Source organism: Mus musculus, chromosome 7 (genome assembly GCF_000001635.26).
Source record: "Mus musculus strain C57BL/6J chromosome 7, GRCm38.p6 C57BL/6J".
Lineage (NCBI taxonomy): Eukaryota > Metazoa > Chordata > Mammalia > Rodentia > Muridae > Mus > Mus musculus.
Genome location: NC_000073.6, coordinates 128,767,951 through 128,785,056, shown reverse-complemented (window position 1 = coordinate 128,785,056; position 17,106 = coordinate 128,767,951). Strand labels below are relative to the sequence as shown.

At 42.9% G+C, this 17,106-nt stretch overlaps 1 protein-coding gene across 3 annotated transcripts in view; it reads right to left on the bottom strand.

The window, feature by feature from the left end:
- Positions 1–220: 220 nt before the first annotated feature.
- Positions 221–17,106, bottom strand: part of Sec23ip (Sec23 interacting protein) — a 39,975-nt gene continuing 23,089 nt past the window's right edge. The window contains exons 13-19 of one of the 3 annotated variants that reach the window (NM_001029982.2): positions 12,695–12,892; positions 8,131–8,286; positions 7,671–7,773; positions 6,443–6,628; positions 5,832–5,994; positions 5,320–5,421; positions 221–1,629 (exon numbers count right to left, since the gene is read on the bottom strand). In NM_001029982.2, coding sequence (NP_001025153.2) covers positions 5,340–5,421; positions 5,832–5,994; positions 6,443–6,628; positions 7,671–7,773; positions 8,131–8,286; positions 12,695–12,892 — 888 coding nt within the window. In that variant the 3' untranslated portion in view covers positions 221–1,629; positions 5,320–5,339. The remainder of the gene's footprint in view (positions 1,630–5,319; positions 5,422–5,831; positions 5,995–6,442; positions 6,629–7,670; positions 7,774–8,130; positions 8,287–12,694; positions 12,893–17,106) is intronic. The other 2 variants (XM_006507519.4, XM_006507521.2) reach the window with 2 other exon arrangements.

Genomic DNA, 17,106 nt, shown 5'->3' with positions numbered 1-17,106 from the left:
GTGACACCCAACCATAAAATGATTTTGCTGCTGCGTCATAACTGCCATTTTTCTACTGTTATGAGTGGTAATGAATGGTATTATCTGATATGTGACCACTGTGAAGAGGCCGCTCCACAGGTTGAGGACACTGCTCCAAATCTTCCTGTCCTAATTCCATCTGGTTATGAATTACCCCTTGGAGGCTACAGGTTGACAAGGAAACAGGGAGAGACAACAGTTTGCAGCTTTAAAAAGAGAATCAATGTTATTGTTTTATTCACACCAGGTAAAACACATACACAAAAATGTGTATTATATGTTGCTTTCAAAAAAATTCCATGTTCCATGAGAACTATGTAAATGACATAAAATGTTCCTGCTATGTAACAAAAGAAGGAAATCAGCATCCCCAATGTCTGTTAGGAACTATTTAGAGACTGAGTTTATAGTTAACAAAGGGTGCTGCAGAGCAGTCTTCAGGCAGCTCTGCATCCTCTCAAGCACACCGCTGCAAGTAAGGCTGAACCAACGCAACAGGCCTTCCACTCTGCTTCTCTCAGTATCGCACCTCAGGCACTGAGTGCTGGCACAGAAAGCTCCACTCACTGTGAAAGCCTGTTATTTGCTCAACTCGCAGGGGATATGCATGTGCCAGGAGAGGTCAGATCATCACAAGAGTTCTAGAAAGTAAAAAGTGCTTCACGGGCTGGTGAGATGGCTCAGTGGGTAAGAGCACCCGACTGTTCTTACGAAGGTCCAGAGTTCAAATCCCAGCAACCACATGGTGGCTCACAACCATCTGTAATGAGACCTGAGACCCTCTTCTGGAGTGTCTGAAGACAGCTACAGTGTACTTACATATAATAAATAAATAAATCTTTAAAAAAAAAAAAAAAAAAAAAAAAGTGCTTCACTTCTGCAACTAGGCTCTCGGCGATGGCATTCGGCTTCATAAAAGCTGACATCAGCCTGGGATGAGGAGGCCTTGTCACAAGCAGGAGCAACTCCACACCAGGGCAGCTCCAGCTCCGATCAATTCACATTTAAAGGACAGCACAAGTTTCTTTTTTTTTTGTTTCTGAGATAGTCTCCTATGTAGTCCTGACTGTCCTGAAACTTGCTATATGGACCAAGCTGACCTCCAGCTCAGAGATCCACCTGCCTTTGCTTCTTGAGTGCTGAGATTAAAGGCCTGTGATACCATGCCTAGCCTAAATTTCTTAAAAATCATGTTACTATAGTTTCACAAGAAGCCCAGATTTAAATAAAAATAACATATTGCATTAATACAAAGAAAAATATAAGTTTAATAGCCCATTGACAATAGTTTTAAGAAATAGAAATAACCATTTGCATGCTACAAATATCTCTTCATTAGGACACAACTTAGATAACTATATAACTATAAAGATCTGAGAATTTCCCACAGCATCATTTTACGGTTGTAGTTTTTCTTCTACACTGTTCAAATACAGTACTGATTTTTTTTTTCAGCATCTTTCTGTTCTGTTTTAAAAACAAATTCCTACATCTGAGAAGTCCACGCTAGCAATTGTTGCTGAGTCACTTTTCTGTCATCCATCATAGATGCAAAGACGGATCAGCCACCAAGGAGCCTCTCAGCAATGACACTCATGCTGGAACTTCCTGTAAAGACAAGAGAGTCTTTTTAAAAAATCCTCAGTAAATTTCACAAACTCTCAACCTTACTAACCAATACTGCAAGCAACTGCCAGAGACCAGACTTCAAGCACAAGTCTTCAGACACACATACCTTCCAAAGGGCTGGGCTGGGCATGGGGGCTGTTGGGGAAGTGTGGGGCTTGTACCAAAGACCAGTTCAGTGAGGCGAAGAAGCACAACAAAGCTGGGTGTGGTGGTGCACACCTTTAATACCAGCCCTGGGCAGAAGCAGGCAGATCTCTGAGTTCAAGACTAGCCAGATATACATGGTCTACACACCCAACAAAGTCCCTCCCTACCCCATACCTCCAGAAAAATGCAAAAAGAGGCAATTGACTGAAAGGGGAGGGAAGAAGAGCTCACTAGTGATGGAAATAAAACCAAAATGATGAGTCAATAATTTTTGGTGATTAATTGGCAAAAATTCAAAAAAGTAACAACTAATGTTTAAAAGGGGTCAGAAAAACTGGCAATTTGCATAACATTACATGTGAAAATTGAGAGGCCTCTCTAGAATGCAACTGAACCATACGACATCAGAGCTTTCAAAATGTGTAATATTCTAGACAGTGCTACTCAGGGGTTTATCTCAAGTCAGAAACAGGCAAAAAAATATAAAGCTACATGTCAAAATTATGTATAAAGCTAAAGTCAAAATGATGTATAACAGTGAAATCTGGGAAGGCAGATAATCACCTCGTACTCAACAACGGAGGATAAGTTAATAATTAATAAATAAAACTGTGAGATGCAGAGCAAGAAACTTGCTCAAAAGGGGCCATGAGATGGTTCAGAGTGGGTGAAGGTGCTCACGACCCAATTTTACAACCTGAGTTCAAGTCCCAGGACCCCATGCTGTAAAGAAAGTCTACTCCAGCTGGCTGTCCTCTGGCTTCCACATACACACCATGCATGGCACACACATACATCTATATAAACAATAAATGTTCATTTAAAAGCTATAAAATAACTAAGTAAAATAGTTGAGCCACATGTATGTAAAGTTCATTTATAAAGATATAAAAATTGTAAACAAGGCTAAGCGTGTAGCTTAGCAGCACAACATACACAAGGCACTATGTTTAGTCTCTGTCCTATAAATATGTCTATATAAATGTACACCCCAACGCATACATGGATGTAGGCTGAAGTGGTAAAACCACATACTATCTGACATAGCAAGGATAGGCTAGGAGACAGCAAACAAGATATATAAAAAGAGATATAAAAGATATATATAAAAGATATATAAAGAGAGAAATGCTGGGACATGCAGATGGAACAGCCACTAAAAGCACTTGCTGCTCTTGCAGAAAACCACAGTTCTAGTCCCGGCACCCAAGTCAGGTGCTCACAACCACCTGTATTTCCAGCTACAGGGGATCTAACACCTTTGTCAGGCCTCCGTCAGCTCCTGGATGCAAGCAGCACGCACACACACACACACACACACACACACACACACACACTCTCTCTCTCTCTCTCTCTCTCTCTCACACTCAGGCACACATAAACATAAATCTAAAATAAATGTTTGAGAAAATCACTCCCAAGTCCATGAGGTATTTGCTGAACAGTGTGACAGCCCCACTGGACCCCGCCCGCCACAGGACAACCAGAGCCTCTGCAATCACTACTCCGCACACCGTTCGTTCTCTGCAGGCTGGCATCGATCTTTATCTGCCTGAGAATTAGGATTAAAAGTATGGGCTTCCACATCTGGCTGTTTTTGTTTTTGTTTTAATTAAGTACTTCATAACCTATTAAGGAAAACAGGTACCTGGTGTCTCAGGAAGGCAATCAAGATCACACAGTATGGCTCACTTGCAGACTGGATCACTTATCACAGACCTAGCCTAGCCATCTTCCCTATGTGTTTTCTCTATCAAGATCAGCAGAACTTAAACATTGCCTTTACAATCTTCATACAGACCAGGGGCTGCATGGGGCACGCAGCACAGACCTCCATCAACAGGTTAAGCCACTGTTTGGACATAGCATTGGGCTGGGGCACTACATAGCTGGGCTCACATTCAGAATTCTTCTGCCTCGTCCACTCAAGGACTGAGATTATTGGCATCTACTAACACATAAAGCATGCCTTTGCTTTTCTAGTTAAAGGGACACATATGATAGATACTGTCTCCTGCATTCATGACATGAATAGGGACATGATGTCTGGAGTACAGGAAGTCTTTCTTACGGCTATTCGGCAGTACAGAAATGAGTCCTGAGTGCCTGTGATATCACTCAACAGAGGACCCTTTCTGTTACAGATGGGAAATCAAGGAACTGAGTTGCGGGACCTACAGTCAAAAGAATCCCTATTTGCCATGCCCTGGAATCTATTTTTAAAAGAAACCAAAAATAAACCGGGTGGTGATGACACAGCCCTTTAATCCCAGCACTCAGGAGGCAGAGGCAAGCAGATCTCTGTGAGTTCAAGGCCAACCTGATCTACAGAATGAGTTCCAGAGAAACCCTGTCTTGAAAGAAAGAAAGAAAGAAAGAGAGAGAGAGAGAGAGAGAGGGAGGGAGGGAGGGAGGGAGGGAGGGGGGGAGGGGGGGAAGGGGAGGGGAGTCAAAAAGAGAACCCAAATCCTACTTAGATTTTTAAGTTGTCTATTTGTTTATGCGGTATCTCAGTGCACTGCCCACACTGAGATTGCCTTAAACTGAGACCCTCCGACTCCGACTCCTGAGTTCTGGAATTACAGACATACCTACAGCTGCCTCTGGAAAACCTTCAATAAAATGAATGTTACAAACCCACTTCTTTCCTCATTATCAATCACTACTCTGAATTTAAATAGTGCAACTGTAACAGTAACAAAGAGCCACTTCACACCAAAGACCTCAGAATCCAAGTGTAATCAAGGGCTATTCTAAGAAAACTCCTGGTCAAGAGAACAGGTTTCTGGCCTGGGAAAGTGTAAGCACCTGGCCAACAGACGATCCCTATGAGGGTGGGTTTGCCTTAGGCCATGCTAACAAGATTGCCAGAACAGTTTCCTTTTAATAGGAAACTGCACCTTCTTCCCTTCCCAGAATTCTACTCTGCCTTTTACCCCCTTCGAGGCATCATGTCTTAGGCCTGAGTTTGAAAGGCACAATTTTTCCTTTTCCTGTCTCTTTCTTTTAGATCCTGGCCAGAGCTGAAGCATGTGTCTCCCTGGCATTTTGGAGCATCCTTCCTATAGCTTCTCCCCACCCCTCCCCCCTGGCTGTCTACCATGTATCTGACTTCTGTGCCAGCTTAAATGGCCTTGTTCCCTTCTCCTCTTCTCCTCTTACAGCTGGCCTACCCTGAGACTCTTTCTTTGTGTGTGTGGTTTTTTTGAGACAGGATTTCTTTATGTAGTCCTGGCTATCCTGGGAACTCATTCTGTAGACCAGGCTAGCCTTGAACTCACAGAGATCTACCTGCCTCTGCCTCCTGGGTGCTGAAATGTTAGTGCACCACTACTGCCCAGCTGGGACTTTTTTCTTTTAAACACTAGTACAAGTGTCCTTGAGCCTCCACTTGAGCCCATTTGAGTCTAAAATCCCAAGAGATGACCTGATTTCCCTCTGCCATCTGACAATCACAAAGGGACCCCAAAATTCCAACAACACAAACATTAGCATGTACACATTTAATAAGGATTAACTCACCCTGTAAAATGCAAGTCTGCTCAATGCTGGGGCTGCTCTGGACTAATGTTCATTGTTCGATAAATTTCTTTAAGTAACAAGAGGGCAGTATCTTCAGATCCCCTGTCAGAAAGAAGACAACACTTAAACATGTACGGAAGGATGCCTTTTAATGCCCTCACACTCCAGCTATGAAAGACACCTCTACAAACACAGTGTGCAAGCAACAATGGTCTCTGCACACGGTGCAAAAGCACATGGCACACTGCCACCTCGTGGCTAACTCATTCTGTGCAGCTTTTAGAAAGGTTAGTGAGTCAGAAATGTAAGCTGCTAGCCAATCCTTCCTTAGCATCTCCACTCTGAGCGTAAAACAAAACCTTAAAGGGGGGAATGCTTTTGAATGTGTGAGTTCAGTGGTAGAATTTATTAAGTCTATTATAAACGGGCAATTAAGACAAAGACTTTCACCACAGTGAAAACACTGTACGAGTTAAAGCCAATCAAAGAGAATCAAAGTGAAGAATACTTACCAATAGCATAAGTGACTCTGAAGAGCGAAGAGATACTCATTGAAACTCTCGATTGGCTTTTCTTGAAGAACATAATCAATCCGGCGGCCTCCATTTAACATTCCAACCTTTCCTAAGTAGTCCTCGTCCTTGGAAAGTTCTGGACTTTCAACAATCTTTTCTGCTAGAATTTAAGCCATTTCGATATCAAAGTCAATCATTTAATCATTATCCTCTGACTTTAGCTGACTCTGTGTTCAATGAATATCGCTTGACACACATAGCAGCTGGGGAGCTACCAGGCTCACTCCCCATTCCTTCAGAGAAGGATGGAACCTCATAGAGTCTTTACCAAGCCTGAATACAAACTTAGCTCTCAACTCATATTCCTCCCCAGCCTGAACAATCTAAATAAAACCTGAAATTGCAGCTAAAAGCCAAGAAATAGCCAATAAAACTTAATTAGCAGCTGCATCTGACACTGCAGGATGTCAGGACTCCATCCCCTTTAGGGAAGGGGTCCATCCAATCTGACACAATCTGTCTGGAAAGAAAACCTCTCCAACGATGCACAAGCATTATGCTCTTCGGGCACAGTCTGTCCTGGAAAATGCTTCCAGTATCCCATTTACCTTCAACTACTTGCTTTTCCTCTTCCTCTTTGATTTGGTTGGCCACCTTCTCCAATTCTTCTTGCAGCTGAGTAGTAGAGGTGTGAGCACGCGCGAATTCGTTGAGTGTCTGCCAAGCACTTTTCAGAGAACTGATAAAGCCCTGCTTCAGATCGGATCCCATTCGAGAAAGGCTCTCTTTCAACTCTGAACGGATTCACATGATACCCCAGGTTACTTAGCCACTACATGCTATGCTCCAGAAATTAAAGTTAACCACGTCCCAGAGAAGCTCCCCTCCTCCCCCCCCTCCTCCTCCCACCTTAACTAGCATTAGGGAGCTTCCTGGAACCAAGAACCCACAATAGGATAAAATGTTGACTTGGGGTTGAGTTTTTTGAGACAGGGTCTCACTATGTAGGGCTGGCCTTAAAATTGAAATCTTCCTGCTTCAGCCTTCAAGTACTAAAATTGTAAGTATGCACTTGCATGCCTGGCTTTTTGTTTGTTTAGTTTGTTTGTTTTCTGACACATGGTCTTGGAGCCTCAAGCTTAGGGTGACCCTCACGTCTCAGATTCCAGAGCACTAAGATTACAGGATGTGCCACTGAAACCATTTCTTCTTAGCAATTTGATCTGTTCCAAACCTACAATTTTTTTAAAAAAGAGGTTCAAACACCATAACATAAACATCATCCTATAAACTTTTACTGGAATTCTTAAGACAGGTCTGTAACAGCAGGTGCTAGGCATATAATCTTTAAATCCCAGCACTCAGGAGGGAAAGGCAGGTGGATAGATCTCTTGTAAGTTCATGGCCAGGCCTCATCTGCATACTGAGTTCTAGGACAGCCAAGGCCCTGTAGAGAGAACTGGTTCCTTAAAGCTGCCCTCTTAAACCGGGTAGTGGTGGCGCACGCCTTTGATCCCAGAACTTGGGAGGCAGAGGCAGGTGGATTTCTGAATTCGAGGCCAGCCTGGTCTACAGAGTGAGTTCCAGGACAGCCAGGGCTCTGTAGAGAGAATTGGTTTCTTAAAGCTGTCTGTCCTCTTATCTCCACATATGCACAGTGGCATGCATGTGCCCATACACAAAGACATCACACATAAATTGTTTAAATGTTCATGATTCACTATAGATTGCCGGATAGTTTTGATGTGACTCAGTGCCTTGAACTCATTTTGCAGCCAGGAACAACCTTGACCTCCTAACCTTCTGCCTGTTCTGCAGTAAATCTTCGCTTCTTACCTAAGTGAAGTCTCTTCCTGCCTTTGTGATGTGGAACGAGAACAGCTTTTAAGTCCAAATCTGGAGCAATCATAGGCTCTAATCTGTACGCCACTGGGTCGAGCTGAAGGAAGAGAAGCAGGCACCGTCAATTACTTACTTGAAGTTACAGGCCACAGTCAGGGAAGCACACAGCTACTTGGCCAGCCAGAGAGTGACATTTCCACACCTTCCTCAGCTACTGGCTATTATAAGATTTGTGATTTGTAGGTGAAATTACTTTGCAAGCAGAGCAACTAACCTGTTTCTCCTTTGAGTAAAAGCTTTCTGGTACAAATACTTATTGAAGTGTCATCAGACTCTTAGGACGGAAGCTGAGCTTTGCAAATCATGACTGCTATTAATTTCAAGTAAGAACCTAAGAATCTATCCGGATGAAGAGGAGAGAACTTTCATCTTTTTAAAGTGCACAGTAACTCACCGGATGGTAAATATTGAAGAAACCTTTACAGGTAGGGAGGCGATATTTCTCATCAATCCTAGCCACTCCTCGAATAGTGAGAAGCATGCCGATCGGAGAGCCCAGGGCAAAGAAAATTTCCGGTTCAAAGTCTAACGAGCTGTAAGCAACAGAAACCTAGGAAAAAACACAGTAAGAAAATATTACCACAGACACATATACAAAACCCTTTGAATTTTTCAATGTTCTTGGCTCTGCACTGGCTCCCAAGCATGCAAACACGGAGGCCTCTCAGAGGTGGCTGCTGTGAGCTGAAGAAGGTAAGCATGGCCCATTAAAACTTCAGAGTCTGTGGCATTCTGCTCCACTTCTGAGATAATAAACACAGCACAGAAGCACAGCAGTACCTCTGCCTCAAACTGCAGAACCTGCAGCACCCACCGGGCCTGCTCCTACACTTGGTCAAGGTTCATGACGTCTTTTGCTTCTGCTAGTGTTATAACATGGAGATTTTCACAGTGCTAAACTCAGTATAATGGAGCCCAAGGCCACAGAAAGCACTTATCAGCACAAAGAGGAGTTCTAATCTTCAGTAGTCTCGGTTACTTCTATTACCATTCTATCTTCGCCTTAAAGAGCTGGAGGCAAAAGAATAAGCAAGCCCAGGGTCACCCTTGGATGCAGTGACTTAGAAACCAGCCAGGATACACAAGACTCTCTCAAAAAAAAAAAAATCCATTTAAGGCAAATTTCCTGTCAGAAAAAGGATTTGTATGAAGGAGCATATCTGAGATAGTTTGCATGGCGTCTCAAGGAAAGCACAGCCATCCGTGTGGCAACACGCTGTGTTTATGAAGTCTTCCTCTTCGCTCTACTTCAGGGGCAGGGAATGTCTTTTTGTCATGTTGGTAGGAAGAAGAAACTCAAGGGTTCTTTGGAAAATTGGTTGATGGCATTTTGCTGGGGCACACGTGAAGGAATTAAAGTGGACACGGTGTGAGAGGCTAAGGCAGACTCGTGAAGGAAGGTTTCGCTGAAGCAGACACAGGAGAGAGGATGCTCTGCTAAAGCAAGCACGTGAAAGGACGCGAGGTGAAGGAGCCTTTGCTGACAACACGCATGCATTGGTCTGCCTTACACTGCATAGTTGAGCTGCAGGACGCCATAGAGAGAAACACACCAAAAATCTCCTGGTGGTGTGCTGCAGTTTGTTGCTGCTTCCAAGGACTCAGGCTGATTGGATGCATGTGCTGGGGCAAGGCACACGGAGGAAGTGTGATGTTTGGAGGGCATAAATAGGCCTCCACAGAGTGACAGAGAGGGAGCTTGGCTTGCTGGTACAGCTAGCTGTGCAACACTTGTGGGTCTCCCATCTTCACTGATCTTCACTTCCCCGAGAGAGGCACAGCCGAGAACTTCTGGTGTTCCTGTTGGTCCCTCCTGCTGACTCAAGCTGAGGTTGAGGCCTGGCTGTCATGTCACCACTGCTGCTAACCTGACTCTACCAAACTGGACGGCTGGTGTATCCGTGAAGTACTTATGAGTGGATTGAGCTACTGCTGCATGATAACCTGTGAACTGAACTGCGATCATCTTGTGTATTGTGTATTGCCTCACATCAATTAAAGAGCCTATAGTCTATGTCTCAGGCAGGAAATAAAGTGGGATATCTGTAGGACAAAGAATTCTGAGAGGAGGAGGAGGCAGGGAGAGGAGCCCAAGAAGAGGTGAGGAGACAAGAGACCGGCGCATGGTAGCTGAGCACAGGGAAGCAGCCACACAGCAGAAGGTAGGTTAAAATAAAAGGCTGTCTTTGGTTACCATCTAGTCAGAATAGAGCCTAGCTATATAGCCAAGGTATTTGTAAATATAGTTTGAGTCTGAATCTTATTTCTGGGAGCATGGGCCTGGGAAGCAAAACTGTGGCCTAACTTCAACACCTTATGGTTTAAAAAAAAAAAAAAATGCCTTAAATACAACTGAAGTCTACGGCCATACCACCCTGAATGCACCTGATCTCCTCTGATCTCGGAAGAAATACAAGTGAGGCTTGGGGTTGTTTAATAGGGAAATACCAGTTTTAAGTATAAGAACCTGAGTTTAACCCCTAAAACCTACATCATGGCAGATGTGGTGGTGCATGCGTGGAAGCCCAGTGCTGGAGGTGGAGGCAGGAGCGCCCCTGAAGCTTGCCAGCCCCCTCTCCCCACTTTCCCTTTCCCTTTCCCTTTCCCTACAGGGCTTCTCTGCATCTTAGACTCGATTTGTAGACCAGGCTGGCCTCAAAATTACAGAAATCTGCCTGCCATTGAGTCCTGGGAGTAAGGTATGTGTCACCATGCCCAGCCTGTATTAAATATTTTTAACTGCTAAGCCATCTCTCCAGCCTATATGATCACTTTTACAACTTTGTTCTAAAGAAGCTATTTTTAAACATAAATTGAATTCCTCTTTCTTTTTGTATTTCATTTATGTCTCTGATCACCTTTCAAGGAAAATGGTAAAATGGTATCACATTGAATTTCTTTGAGCACTTGAGATGTTTGATATCTTCTCTCTCTTTTTGTAATGCATTGTGTGGGGGAAGGGAAGGGGAAGGGAAGAAAAAAAAAAAAAAAGCAGATATTCTTACAAAGAACCTGAGTTTGTTTCCCAGAACCACATAGTGGCTCACAACCATCTGTAATTCCTGTAGGATCCAAAGCCCTTTTCTGACCTTCAAGGCACAAAAATGGCACACATGTACACATGCAAGAAAAATACTCATACGTGTAAAATAAGAAAATCTAAAAACAAAAAATTTTGTAAAGGTGACCCTATTAATATGTTTCAGAGGAGAACAAGGGCTTCGAGTATCAGTCTGTGGTATAGCACTCGCCCACCACGTGCAAAGCACCAGTTTCCATTTGTGCATGGAAAAAGAGTAAAAAAGACTAGAGAGATGGCTCAGTGGTTAGGAACATTTGTTCTTGCACAAGACCCAGGTTCAACTTAAGGCAGCCACATAGGGCTCACAAAAGCATCTGTAACTCTAGTTCCAGGGAGTCGGCACTGTCTTTTGCCCTCTGTAGGCACTGCATGGAGTACAAAAACATATATGTAGGGAAAATACCCACACACATAAAATAAGTAAATACGTATTTTAAAATAAAAAGAAGTAAGTAAAAAGGGGCAGATAGCAGCGCACTGGCAGGTCTGGGCGGGAGAAGTAAGCTCATAAAGCACTCACTTCGTGGATCAGAGGTGTGCTGTGAGCCTCCAAGGAGCTCAGAGCCTACAGCGCCACCCCACAAGGAGGCAAGGAAGTTTCCTTCTTTATTAGCACTGGCTCTGGTCTGCTCAGAATTAAAAAAGAAAAGACTTTAAAAAAAAAAAAAAAAGACAGGGTCTCATTAGAAAGCTCTGGCTGGCCTGGAACTTACTGTGTGAACCAGGCTGGCCTTGAACTCAGAACCTTCTAAAAGCATGCCATACCTGGCAACAAAAGTAAGACATTTTAATACAATTTGAGGTTAGCAAGAAAGATAGCTCAGCAAGAGTAAAGGTGTTTGCTACTAAACCTAAGGGCCTAAGTTTGAGTCCCTGTCACATTTAGTAAGAGGGAACTAAGTCTCATAGGTTGTCCATTGACCTCCATATTGAGTGTCATGGTATGCCAGCACAAACACAAAATTAAAAACTATATGCAATAATAAATTTAAAAATCTATAACCTGTGTGTTTATGTGTGTATAAGTTTGGGCAGGTGCTTGAGGTAATCCTCTCCTCCCTCCTTATTTGTTTGTATTTGCATACGCCAGGCTAGCTCTCCTATAACTTTCTAGGGGTTCTCCTGTCTCCACCTCTTTGTTCCCCTTAGGAGCACTGGGATTCCAGAAGTGCCCCACCACAGCCATCTTTACACAGGGTCTGGACAGTTGAACGAAGCTCTTCCTGCTTCCATGACAAGCACCTTTCCCACTGAGTCACCTCTCCAGCCCTAAAAAATAGAATCTTAGGAAGGAGCTGGACTTAAAAGCGTGAAGAGGCCAGATCAAGCACCAAGTTCCAAGCTGTGCTTTTTAATACAATCAACTCTTAGACTAACAAGTCCCATGTGAACAACAGTAAATATACTGTAAGTGACATCATCCCAGAGTGTTTCCATACTCTAGTCAACTGAATACAAGTATACTGGATAATTTTATTAAACGTAGTGTTGTCAATGGCTTGTTCACTCTTTATAGGAACTCCTCACACACAAACTACAAGTAGTGGTAGAGAACGCCAATTCCTCAAAGAAATGTGCATGTTCTGACCATGACTTTATAACTCCAGCCCTTTGGGCTGTTACCAGTTATGAGACTTGGTGCTATAAATTACTAACAATGGAAAGACTAAAGACAGTTACAGAGCTTACATAGCATGCTCTGAATACATGCCATCTCGTGAGCATTACCAAAGAGCATAAAATGTTTACTAAGACCAGTTTTCTGTGTGCAGCTCCAAATGCATTCTATATAGCTATTTCCAAACACAGAAGCAGACCAAATGATAAATGTGCATTTCCAACCTAAGATGGAAAAAAGCCTCATTAAGAAACTCACCTGTCCTGTGCCAACTTCAAAAGATTCATAATCAACCCGTACAGAAGACACGTAAGCCCCAACTGAGAGCTTCCTCTTGGACTCGTTTGATTCTGAAGATGGAGAAGCCATTTCCTTAGTTTTTGGAGCACTCTCGTCTTGTCCTTTTGTCAAAGCAGCCAGCGCTGCCTTCTTTTCTGCTGCTGCTTTTTTCTGCTCCTATGAAACACCACAACAGTATAAGATGATCCTGAGGAAAAGTCAGTTCTTAGCTATCACAAGATACACTGCCATGCAACTAAGGAATTCTTACTGATTTCGGCATAGTAGTAATAATGGGATTACTAGGAAAAGGTACTTTTAAAAAATATTTATTTTTTTGAGTTGGGCATAGTGGCGAACACCCTTCATCACACACTTGGGAGACAGAGGCAGGTGGATTTCTGAGTTCTAGGACAGCCAGGTCACTTTTACTTATCTGTATCTGTACATACACTGCTGTAGGAATGGGTGCCGAGTGTATGTTGGTTACCACAAAGGCCTGAAAGGGCACTGCATCCCTTGGAGCTGGAGTGAAGGCAAGTTGCAGCCACCATGCAGGTGCCGAGAACCTAGCCTACCTCCTTCTACAAGAGCAGCAAGTTCCGTTAGCTGCTGAACAAACTCTCCAGACTCTCAGAAAAAGTACACTTTTTTAGAGACACATACTATCATCAGGAAAGACATGCTGTGATAGCTATAATAAACTGTACAATTCTTAGAAAAATAAAGATTACAAAAGACAAAGTACAGTAAAACAGCTAATATTCAATCTAACATAAATCTCAAAATTAAGTATAGGAGGGTGAACACAAAACTAAATTCTCTACTGACTCTACCTACATGATCTAGGCAAAAACAGTTTTGTAACAACTTTACTCCCAAGGCACTCACTGAGAGGGAAGAGCCAGCATGAAGCAGTGGCAGACTTAGAGAGAGAGAGAGAGAGAAAGACAGACAGACACTCTGTTTCTTTCTTTAGGTGCTTAGCTGGGCCCACAACACTTCAAGAGCTAAGTATTTCCACAAAGCAAACAGCAAAAACTATGGGGCAAATATATAAAAAGATGCTAATGCTGGTAAGACAAGCCTGTTTGCAGTGGTTGGTAAATACTCCCTGACTGCACCTCGTGTCACAAGGTGCACACTTATCAAAGTGGACCTCTATCCACGTCAGAGCCCCTTGCTCCCTAGGCTGGGAAGGGTTAGGTTAGTCTCTGTTTAACAGCAGCTACATTAAACAGCTGACCAGATGTTCTTTTCTATTGATTAACTCCAAAATACTAACAAAATAGGAAAGCAGTCCAACCAGTTAACATGGAGGACAATAACGTCAAAGACAGCTCGGTCAGCAGCACGGCAGCTCATTCCACCACTGGGATGCTGGACAGCCTCATTATCTCACCCTTTGTCTGTAGCACAATCTGAAACCTAAAATCAAAACCTCTACGAATCCTTCCAGCTACTATTTACTTTCTCGCTCAGCATTACCTTTTACTCCATTCAGAGAGTTCAATATTCTAAATGAGCTACCTAAAGAAATCATGCACTGGGGCTGAAGAGATGGCTCATTGGTTAAAGAGCACTCGCTGCTCTTCCAGAGAACTCAGGTTCAATTCTCAGTACCTACATGGCAGCTTAGAACTGTGTAATTCCATTTCCAGGTGATCTGACAACCTCACAGAGACACATTTGGACAAAAAACACCAATGCACATCAAATTTTAAAAGAAAGAAATCATGCTCTGGTAATATCCCCAATCCTGCAAACCACTCTTTATCAAATGAAAATGACAAAGACGGTTTACAGAGGAGAAAGAACCCAGACCATGAATATTTGATATCCTTGCAAAAAAAAAAAAAAAAAAAAAAAAACCACATTGGCTACTTTTAGTCCCATTTTTTTCAGTGATAGAAAGCCACTAAAACAGTATTATCTTCATCTGTTAACAATTCACCTGTGAACAATGCCAACCAATCAATGCAAAGAGTGCCTGGCAAAGTCTCATGGTTCATCTGAAAGCAGTTACATTTGAATTTAAAAAGTGAGATTGTACTATAGATCATTATCCATGTTCTGAGAGTTTTTCAAAGAACTTTTCTACTTTTTAATCTTTTATTGCAGAAAAAAGCTGAGGAACGTGGCTAGAGAACCTGCGCAGGCCAGGGGAGTAACACCAGAGTTCAGTTGGTACAGTTCTTATAGCAAGAGGGCAGAGCTCGAGGCTGCGGGGAGAAATGTCAAAAGACTCTGAAGCAAAGACTCTGAAGACTTCACTCCTCAGCCCTCGTCTGTCTTGCCCTGGGCCTGGCCTCACTGCTGTGTGTGGAGAACCAACTGGGCCTACGCACAGAAGCACCACAGCATACTCCTCAAACGGTCTGTGTTGGGCCAACATGCTCATCAGAGCACTAGTAGATCATTCTGTCTTCTGGATAAGACTGCGAGTGGAGATTACCCTCTCTCTAGGTAACCCAGGTAAGAGGAGGAAGCTGTCTGTGAACTGGAATTCGAGAATGACTTATATTTACCACACAGGGAAAGGGAAAGACACCTCATAGTCTAGTAGCGTTTCTCAACACTTACTCAAACACAGTCTGCTTTCTTTAAAACGTCTTGAGTAGTTCTCTTTCCATCCCAAATTCACACCACTATCATCTTTCTTGGCAACTGAAAAACTCCAATCACTGCTTTTGACATTTCTCCCCGCAGCCTCGAGCTCTGCCCTCTTGCTATGAGAACTGTACCAACTGAACTCTGGTGTTACTCCCCTGGCCTGCGCAGGTTCTCTAGCCATGTTCCTTCAGATACTGAACCATGGGACTTACTGATATCAAAGTAAAAATGCAATTCAAGGCTGGAGAGATGGCTCAGCAGTTAAGAGCACTGACTGCTCTTCCAGAAGTCCTGAGTTTAATTCCCAGCAACCACATGGTGGCTCACAACCATTTGTAGTGCCCTCATCTGGTGTGCCTGAAGATAGCTACAGTGTATTCATATACACTAAATAAATTATTTTTTTAAATGTAATTTAATGTACAGGGGGAAACAAGATAGCTGATAATTAGTCTCAACTTTAAAATTTGCAAGGCCCAGCAAAAGACAGAAAATAATCATTTTTAAAAGCAGAAAAGAGAGATTGGAGAGATGGCTCAGTAGTTAAGAGCACTGGCTGCTCTTCCAGAGGTCCTGAGTTCAATTCCCAGCAACCACATGGTGAAATACAACCATCTGTAATGGGATCCAATGCCCTCTTCTGATGTGTTTGGAAATAGCGACAATGTACTCATATAATATAAATAATATAAATAAAATAAATAAAAAATAAATAAAAGCAGAATAGAGCATATTTAAAAGTTTACTCATTACAGAAAATACAAGTTTATGAAATTTTATGTGACTTATGAAATATATTTTAAATTTTAATTTTTTAAAAACTATAGAATGTAACTCAGGTGGCAGACTACTTGTCTAGCACGCACAGAGCCCTAGGTTTGATCCCCAGAAATGCATTAAACCAGGCATGGTCAGACAGACATGATCGGAATCCCAGCACTGGCAAGGTGACTTCAGGAAGGTCAGAAGCCAAGGTCCTCCTCAGCTACACAGTGAGTCCCAGGCCAGCCGAGGACACATGGGACCATCTCAAATAGAAGACCGTGTGCTAAACTGTAACATGGCGGGCTAACACCAGGTCATGTACATTCTCTCATACTCGTTCTAACCATCTTACCTGCTCCTATTTTCCACCTCATCATCTGTGTGTGTGCACTGTGAGAAAGAGCACTGGCTATGCGCAGGCCACAGCATGCACACGGAGGTCAGAGAAGAGCTTGTGACATCAAACTCAGGAAGTAAGGCTTGCTGACAGATGCCTTTATTTGCTTAGCAATCTTGCCAGCATGTGGGCCACATTTTAGTGATGGGAAAAAAAAATCAAGGATCAAAGAAATCAAGTCAGTGCTCATGAATGTGCTATTAATAAGTAGCTTCCCTTCGAATTAGGGCCTCTCATTAATTCATCAAGAATCTCACAAGTTTTGGCACCTGGAAATCATCAAATATCAGTTTTAAAGGGAAAGCTAGAGATGGGGATTAGCAATAAAGAAGAACACTTGTTCTTGCAGAACTTTCTGGTTTAATTCCCAGGAACCACACGGTCATTCACAACCATCTGTAATTCCAGTTCCAAGGCCTCGACACCCTCTTCTGACCTCTATGAACATCAGGCATGCATACAGTGTACATGTATACACACACGCAGACAAAACTCCCATACACATAAAATAAATCTCTTAAAGATTTTTTACATAAATTAATAAAAATGAAAAGTCCTCTGTCCCAGGAACACCAAGTTATTCGGCTAGTGCATGCAAATACAATCCAGCCCAGCT